Raw genomic sequence first — 9,200 nt, 5'->3', positions numbered from 1 at the left:
AGTTATACCAGCTCAATTTTCCCCCTGCTACACGAGTTTAATGACAAGAGCCAAAGTCACTGAGACTTCACACACCAAAAGGAGTCCTAGGTGCTAGACCCGCTCAAACCCCGAGGTGCTCGAACCTGCTCCCAGCGCCGGACAGCCGGCGGGTTCCGCGCTGGCCGTGCCCAAGAGGCGGCTCTGGAGCGTGGGGACTCTGGAGTCACGGGTGGGGCAGGCGGCAGAAGGAAAACACCGCGTCTCGGTGCCAAGTTTCGCTTCTGGAAGAAGGGAAAACGAAACCGGGTTGTTCCCCGCGGTCCTGCACGGCGGGGCGGGACGGGCGGGGAGGGGAGCATTTAAGTGCGGAGCGCCGGACACCTCTGCAGCCTGCGAGCCGAGCCGAGCCGAGCCGGGTCGGATTGAGCTGAACGGAGACCAGCCGAACTGACTCCAGCCGAATCAAGTCCGGTGGAACTGTTCCCAGGCGGGTCCAAAAGCGCATCGCATCCCGCCGGGTCCGAGCCGAGCCGAGCCGAGCCGAGCCGAGCCGAGCCGAGCCGAGCCGAGCCGAGCCATGCAACTGGCCCTGCTGGCCCGGCTGCTGTCCGTCGGGCGGGCGGTGCTGGCGGCGCTGCGAGGGCGCCTGGGCGCGCTGTGCTGGAGCCTGGCTCCCTTGTCCCTGTCCCTGTCCCTGCCCGGCTGGCGGGACTCGCCCCCCCGGCCGCAGCGGGAGCAGGAAGGGGACGAGGCTCCCCCGACGCCCACCAGCGTCAATTACCACTTCACCCGGCAGTGCAACTACAAGTGCGGCTTCTGCTTCCACACGGCCAAAACCTCCTTCGTGCTGCCCCTGGAGGAGGCCAAGCGGGGGCTGGCGATGCTCAGGGAAGGAGGTGAGTCCCGGGGAGGTGGATCCGGAAGGAACCGGGGAAGGGAGACCCCACTGGACCAAGTGCCGTGGAAAAAATTATCCCGGGGATGTCCCTTGTCCCGCTGCCGTGGGACACTGATAACATTGAACAGGAGCAGGCGACGGGCTGCAGAGGTTCATAGCATCTTTCTTTGGTCCTTCTCTAGGAATGGAGAAAATCAATTTCTCGGGAGGAGAACCGTTTCTTCAGGACAGAGGCGAATTTGTAGGCAAACTGGTCCAGTTTTGCAAGCAGGAGTTGGAGCTCCCAAGTGTCAGCATTGTTAGCAATGGCAGCCTGATCAGAAAGCAGTGGTTCGAGAAGTACGGTAAGGAGGGAGCACTGGGCACAACTAAACTGGCAGGGCTGGGGAGCCTCCAAGGGGCAGCCTCACCCATGCATGGGCTTGGGGCAGGTGGGAGATGGTTTCTTAGTGCTTCATTTATAGTAAATGCAACCCAGATGTAAATACCAGTGAAACAGTGTTGATTATCTCTTGTAAAGATAGGCATTACATCACAAAACCTTTTTGGTGTAATGGTGTAATAAAACAATTTTTACACCATTATACCAAGTGTTTCCATATGTTCCACCGGTTTCCATAAATGCTAGGGACACACACGGACAAACTGTATGTTTTTTATGCTGCTGTTGATGTGGCTTTTGTGGTTGATGGGATGAATTTACAGAACTGCATTTACACGGCATTTGGTGACAGATGACAGGGAAGTGAAAGTAAGCAGAGTCCTGACAGCTTTTAACTGATCGACTGGATATTAATCAATTTTTTAAAACTTGTTTTCAGGTGAATATTTAGATATTCTGGCAATTTCATGTGATAGTTTTGATGAGGATGTCAACGTTTTAATTGGCCGTCGTCAAGGAAAGAAGAACCATGTGGAAAATCTGCATAAACTGAGGCAGTGGTGCCGAGAGTATGCTGTTGCTTTTAAAATAAATTCAGTCATCAACAGATTTAATGTTGAGGAAGATATGAATGAGCAGATCAAGGCACTCAACCCTGTGCGCTGGAAGGTAAGAAAGTAATATATACCACATGTTTCCTTTTCAAAGAAAAGCAATAATGAAGTCCTGGAGTTGTCTGATCCTCTATTGACCTGAGTCTTACCTTCAGCTCCAGCTTGGGCTGGTGTTAGGAGCATTCTTGTCAATTTTGCATGGTGCTGACATAGGTTTTGTCTCATTCTGCGCTTAAATGGAGCCCAGTAGGTCAAGAATATTTTTTTGGTTGTGTTATGTACAGAAAATTACTATTTCAGTGTATGTAGATCCAGGATGTTTTAGTATATTAAAATTAACACAGAAAGCCTTTAACATGTGAATATATGTTATGGTGTAGAGAAAATTAGGAAAGATTACTAAACAATGGTACATTAAAATCAATATATTGTTAGCAAGATATAAGTGTATATTAATTTTCTTTTACAGAGTATTAGAGGTTAGTGTACATGTATTATTATTTTCTTACTAGAAATAAGTTTGAAAATGGATAGATATAATGTGACATAAATATGGGAGAATTTGTGGAATATTTTCTCATTATTTGTCTCATGGATATTGCTATAGACACAGAATGACTCAGAAAAAAAAAACAAAAACAAAAACAAAAAACACTAAGTGAAATCTCATATAGTAAGGAAAATCATAATTTATAACATTTACAACTCTGTAATGTTAATTTAGAAAAAAATAGACTGCACTATGCCCTTTGTGGAGTATTCACAAGTTGTGTCATGTTGGCTCCACTGACAGAAAAATTAGAGATATTTTTACTGAGACCGAAGTCTCTTATCCTCAAGGCAAGTGAAAACATAAAGTCTTAACCAGGTGATTTCTTTGTCCAGGTGTTTCAGTGCCTGCTTATTGAAGGGGAGAACAGTGGTGAGGATGCTCTAAGAGAAGCAGAAAAATTTGTTATCAGTGATGAAGACTTCGATCGGTTCTTGGATCGCCACAAAGATGTTTCCTGCTTGGTACCTGAATCTAATCAGAAGGTAAAAATGAAACTGTCCCTTTGTAACTTTATTTTTAAATAATGCTAGAATATTTGAAAGGAACAAGAAACTTTCATGGCAATTAATGCTTTCCCTATTAGTAGTGGCTTAGAAGAGGTTCAGTACAACTTTATCAGCGACTGCTTTAGTTATGGTGGGAGCCAAGATTTTTAATTTTCTTTAAGGCTTTTCATTGACAGCAAAGTTATTAGCAGAAGAGGAAAAACTCATTGCTCCCAGTCCTGTGGACACAAATAGGAGTACTCTTCCTGACTTGGGCACAAGATCCTGAAAATTTCAGAGTTAATGTAAACACACTCTCTAGTCTAAGTGTAGTTTCCTAATAAAGATTGACTGTGATGTCACATTATGCCAGTGTCATCAACCTACAAGAATAAGACAGCATCCCAACCAGCATTATATTGGGTACTGTTCCTCTGTACCCAACTAATTGTACTTTTGGGTAATCCTTCTCACAACAAAGTTGCATTTTTAACATTTTCTGTCTGAACTCTCTTGGATTGCACACTCAGGCTCTTTATTCAGGAGAAGACTCCTTGTGCTCCTGCAGAGCCTACCAGTTAACTTGATCAGCTGCCATCCAGCTTACATTAACCACACTGAAGGAGTTTGGTGCCTAAGATGGAGCTCAAGCTGTTTTGTAAATGCCTACAGACCCTAAAGATGGGACGAGGGGAGTTAGAAGACTCACTGTTAGGAAAGTTTATGAATTAAGTGAAGAAATAGCAATTTGATCCAATTTCAGGAATGTGTTAAATCTCCCATCTTGTGTTCCTTTTCCTCTCCAAAGATAAGGACTCCATTTACAGTTTACTTCTTAACATATATAGAGGTGAAGTGAGCAGACTGGGTTGCCTTTGCTATGTAAGATCTAAAAGTGAAGCAATGCAGTTAGCATTTAAAGCATTTGGTGAGAGGGAGCACTCATCAGAGAAAGGGTTAAGATGAGAACACAGAACTGTTTCTACTTTTTCTTTTTTCTTTTTCTTTTTCTTTTTCTTTTTCTTTTTCTTTTTCTTTTTCTTTTTCTTTTTCTTTTTCTTTTTCTTTTTCTTTTTCTTTTTCTTTTCTTTTTTCATAGTAGAAACCCTACAAAAAGGCTGCCCATGGTAGATTTGGTTCCAGAAGACAGTTTTTGATTTCTGGTAAACCTGTGTGAAAGATGAACACCAAATTGATCAGATTTCCTGTTCTACATAGCAGCAAGCTCCAGCTACCCAGAGAATTTTAAGGAGGATTTAGGAGATGTCCATTTAGCTAAGCAAGCTTGTCTTATTTCAGCTGTTGGCATATGACTTTGTGGAGACCTGAGAGCTTTTTCACCTTTGAGTCAGCAGAACACCTTTGTTTGGTGGGGTTATAATTAGACATTCCAGTTAAAATGGTCATGTCATTTGTTTGGAAAATGGCATAATCATTCCAGCATGCAAAACTCTAAGTTCTTCTGGTGTAGAAGTTAATAGAAAACTTGGATATTATTGAGAACACCTTTGTCCAGTTGGGCACTCACATTTCACTTAGACACTGGAGAGGCAATATTCCAGGAATAATGAGTTTATCATACATAAAGTTTTTCTAGTAATTCTGTCATTTATGTCTATAAATTTCATCCAAGCTCACTGAAATAGTGGTGATACAGCAACTGTTTCAAAGATTTGTATCAGACCTTCAATGAATAATTGTTTGTTTTGTCCTTCATTTTCAGTGGAATGGAATTTTGACTTGTACCTTAATTTAGTTTTTTCTTTTGATCTATTACAGATGAGGGATTCATATCTCATTCTGGATGAATATGTAAGTCTTTTTTTGATACATGGTATTTGTATGCTAATATATGTATGCATACAACAGTGATAGCCAGTTAATTTACTCTGCATTCTATAAAACAATTTTACCATGTAGTACAAGGAACAGATGTGATTTATGCCCATCAGACATGTTGTGAAGTACAATACAGTATGATCTAAGGAGGTGTTGCTATCAGCCTGCACACATAATCCTTGCATCACAAATCTTAAGGTGTAGATGTCTACTTTTGCAGGACATCTTTGCTCTTTTTCTTTAATACAAAAATGCAGAACTCAAAAGTTAAGTTTCAGAGTGCCCACTTAGTTTACATGTAACTGAAGTGACAACATTTAATCTTCAAGAATTATGATATTGCTTTGTTGCTGCTAAGATCTGTCACATGTCTAACCATGAGTTTCTGAGCCTTCTAAGGACTCGAGTTAACCTCTTTATGCACTTACATAGGCTTTGGTGGAATTGCAGTGCAACTTGCTTAAATCTGTAGAAAAATTAAGCTTTTGCAAATTAACTTTCTAACATCTTATGATCTTATCCATCTTACGTTCCAGATGCGTTTTCTAAACTGTAGAAATGGACGGAAAGAACCTTCCAAGTCTATCCTGGATGTTGGTGTAGAAGCAGCTATAAAATTCAGTGGATTTGATGAGAAGATGTTCCTAAAAAGAGGAGGAAAGTATGTGTGGAGTAAAGCCGATATGAAACTGGACTGGTGACTCAATATACCGTGTTAGGGCAGTGCATTCTGTAAAAATAGGAATATCTTTATAGGTGAGTGTATACTTGTATCTAATGCTTTTAATTACACTTGGTATTTTACACAGACTGATGTTCAGTATAACTCTACATGTGAATATGTTACATGCTTTTTAAATGCAGATTACATTGTCTATTACTTTCTTGAGCGTGACCAAATACTTTCAGAGCTTTCACATGAACAGTTCTCTGAAATAAACTTTCTAGTCCATTGCACGAAGGACTAAAAGGCAAACTATTTTTATGAAATACTACATGAGTGTGCATGCCAGATAACAAGCAAAAAACCACTCCAAACTCGAATTCATTCTAAACAGCTGTAATGATGGAGAAGTCAAAATTCTTATCAGGGAACACATTCTGCCTGTTTCTCAGGGCAAAATAGATTGCAGTTCCCGGGTAGATCACTGGAGGGCCAGCTGGCAGACCTCTGGAAGCACCTTCTGCTTTTTTCAGGGGGTAATAGAGGGTCAGAATCCAGGAATCTTGAAGTAATAATGTATCTAAAATGAAATCAAGGTGAAAAAACGGGCAGTTTTTATTCTTTAAAACTTAATTGTAACAGCATCTTTTCCCTCTCCTCTGTATACACACATATTTGCAAGAATGTTGAGCCATGTAATTTTCTGTGAAAACATATTTTTAGTAATGAAAAAATATTATATTCATCCATCCTAAAACCTAGAGGTACATTTTACCTAATGATAATCAACATGATATTTCACATTGGAAATGCCCTTCAAATATTTGTTCTAACAAATATTTGCAGGGAAACATTGTTTTCATTTTATTAGTATCTCAATTTTCCTTTTATCTGCAAATATTGATTTATTATTTTAAACTATTTTTGAACTGTGGGCATATAGTTCTGATGAATATTCCTTCTTAAACTAATTAATACCATGCAGAACAACCCAACATATATCTTCTGTTGCATACTAGCTTTTTATTTTGCTAAGCCATGGAACTACAAACAACAATGTTCATATATCAAGCAACCTTATTTTAAAAGTTGTTTGTCTCAGTAACTAATTAGCTTGCTGGTTATAAAACTGCAGACTTTAAATGAAACGAATTTGGTTTTGTGAGAGCTACCTTTGATTTTAAGAGCACATAGCATCAATATAAAATACAAAAAAAAAATCCCCAAAACCTGAAAAATAATCTAATATACTGCCCTCATTCTTGGTTTTCTGGCAAGTGTTATGGCTTTATAATTGCATGTTTTCAAATTTTACTAGTCCCATCCTCCCTCTGTCTGAAGGGCACAGGGATAGGCACTGCACAGAGCAAAAGTGAGATGGCACTACTCATTCATCCTGTCCACTGAACTCAATGTCTGGACTGTCTCACACATTTAAATATTTGCAGCAGTTGGGAGCCAGCATGCATTAAATATACCACATAGAGAAAATGACACCTTACTCAATTTTTTTTGGAAATGCTAGTTGATTTTTTAAAGAAGTTTTTGAAAGAAATGTTTTGCATTCACCTAATGCATCTTCAAAGTTGAAGGGGGAAAATGCTTAAGTAGGAGCTATTACTTCTGTGTAAAGAAAAGTGCTCCTATGAACACTCTGTGAAAATGGTTCCATTTGTAATTCCTTCAGTTTCTATTTTAACTATCCTAACTGTAAATATAGTCAGTGGTGCTCTTTTGTCCCTTTGTATTTTGCATTTTGCAATCACAACACTTCCTAGACACTGATATTTCAGTATTTTTTTTCTTGTATTAACACTAAGTGACATTTAAAATGTGGCCCACACACAGTAACCCCACAGTCTTTTGGCAGCTATTTCACTGACCTTGGCTGGAGTTCTCCCTGGCTCTATGGGCAGTGCAAATTTGTGCAACTGGGGTTTGACTTTTCCTGCTCAAATACTAAATGTAGTATCTTTCTCAGTACCTACACCACACTGATAGAAAAAAAGCATTTTACTTTGTTGTTGTCTCAGTCCCAGGATGGGGAAAGATTTAGTGCATCAATGCACCAAAATATCTACCACCCTGCAGCTTCTGCAGAAAATGCCAGCTGTAGCACAGCACACAGATGTGAGGTACACAAACTCCTGTTCAGACCCAGAAATCCTGCCATTCTTTTCTTTGCATTTTGCCCTACAAATGGCTATTCTTTAGCTTCCTCTGTGCCTACAGAGGAAACTGCAGGAGAAACAAGAAGGAGCTGAAAATGTCAAAATCCAGTAAATAATGCACAGACATTTTAGATGGCTTTTGTTAGAAGGTTCTATGTGCTACCTTCTTAAAATGTTAGGGATTTCACATCACCTCCTATGACCATACATAATTAGTAAAAGTTTCTGCTCTGTGGGATACTCCTTTTCAAAGGAAATATGAGTTTGTACATTGGAAATGAGAAATCTCACATTACAGTTTGAGAGTAATTTAAGTTAACGAACAACTATTGGTATTTCTATATGCAAAATTTATTGTCATGTAAAACAACAAAAATTTGGCTACAGTTGATGAATCTAGTTTATTAAAAAAAATTATAAACACAGTCGATATTGGACCAAAAGTGGACTTTGGGCTTTCATTATATAGTAGGTGCTACCTTTCAGTATAGGACTAGAAAAATGAAAGAGAATTCAATGGGGTTACTCCCAGGCTCAGTGATTACAGGTACGTTGTGATCCTGAAAAGTCAGGATTAAATTCAAGTCTTATAAGCACAGATATGCTTAATTGTATCTTTGTGTATAATATCATAGTATTGCAGCTAAGCAATTGCTACAGACACTGAATTGGGAAGGAACTAACACTGCATTCTACTATAATTATACAATTGTTTCTATTTGTAAAAAAAACATAGAGAACGAGTGTTTGGGAGGATGACTTCTGATGAAATTGTGATTGCACCTTGGGTAAAATTTTCACTTAAGATGCACTTTAGGATGTCCTCTTTTTCAGTGTGAAGGATCCTGATATATTTGAATGTTACAAATGGACTAATAGTGTTACATAATTAGTGCTACGTATTTCATTAATGTGTTGCACCTTTCAATAAATGTTTCTATTTTCCTAAGTTTGTCTGTAATTTATTTTTTTTTTCTGTAATACAAGCCATACCAGCAGAATGTGTGTCTGCATTCACAAGAGATCTGTAATTCTGGGTGCATTGAGTCTGCATTTAGCAGGGGGGCTGTTGCACGGTGCCAAGGGCAGCATCGAGGCCGACATGGAGAACAATGGTGGTGATTCTCCTCGTGATGAAAGGCACTTGTTACAAGCCTGAGTGGACTGCTCTGTGCCGGGAGAAGACAGTTCAAATACCTTGTGCTGTTCAGATGACAGCCGACACGAAAAGCACAGCTATCCATAAATATCCGAGAACAAAAATAAGATTATCTTCTGTTATGGTAAATAAGAGAGAAAAGACAGTCTATTTAGAAGACTGAAGACAAGCAGCTTCTCAAACTCATCTTCCATCTTCAGGCTCGGTGTAAACTCTTGTACTAGACAACCTCAAATCGAGCTTTTCACAGTATTTGGCCGTGAGTGAGAGGATGCTTAGCGTTTTATCCACTCCCCCCCCCCCCCGCCATTCCCCCGCACACTGCGGTGGTGCGGGGCCCAGCACCGTGCCGCAGCGAGATGCTGCGGGCCCCGTGCCGGGGCTGCTGCGCTGTGCGTGTCACGGCGGGGCGGCTGCTGGGCTGTGCCCGGGGAGTCCGCCAGACCGCTCCCG

General features: G+C 40.5%; 1 protein-coding gene across 1 annotated transcript; it reads left to right on the top strand.

Annotated features, from left to right (window-relative positions):
- The first annotated feature begins 325 nt into the window (after positions 1-325).
- Positions 326-6,665, top strand: RSAD2 (radical S-adenosyl methionine domain containing 2). The gene is made up of 6 exons (XM_064412006.1): positions 326-878; positions 1,063-1,224; positions 1,702-1,931; positions 2,762-2,911; positions 4,694-4,726; positions 5,290-6,665. The coding sequence occupies exons 1-6, from the start codon at positions 560-562 to the stop codon at positions 5,452-5,454; spliced, it is 1,059 nt and encodes a 352-aa protein (XP_064268076.1). The 5' UTR covers positions 326-559; the 3' UTR covers positions 5,455-6,665.
- Positions 6,666-9,200: the final 2,535 nt, after the last annotated feature.

The sequence above is a fragment of the Passer domesticus genome, chromosome 3, assembly GCF_036417665.1.
Source record: "Passer domesticus isolate bPasDom1 chromosome 3, bPasDom1.hap1, whole genome shotgun sequence".
Lineage (NCBI taxonomy): Eukaryota > Metazoa > Chordata > Aves > Passeriformes > Passeridae > Passer > Passer domesticus.
Note: the sequence above shows the minus strand (reverse complement) of the source record. Positions and strands in the feature narration are given on the sequence as shown.

What these genes read in the sequence shown, in the direction of transcription:
- RSAD2 (XM_064412006.1), top strand. Translation starts at nt 560, where the DNA reads ATGCAACTGGCCCTGCTGGCCCGGCTGCTGTCCGTCGGGCGGGCGGTG. An exon ending in TCAACCCTGTGCGCTGGAAG is followed by an intron (nt 1,932 to 2,761) that starts GTAAGAAAGTAA and finishes TTCTTTGTCCAG; the next exon opens with GTGTTTCAGTGCCTGCTTAT. An exon ending in ATCTCATTCTGGATGAATAT is followed by an intron (nt 4,727 to 5,289) that starts GTAAGTCTTTTT and finishes CTTACGTTCCAG; the next exon opens with ATGCGTTTTCTAAACTGTAG.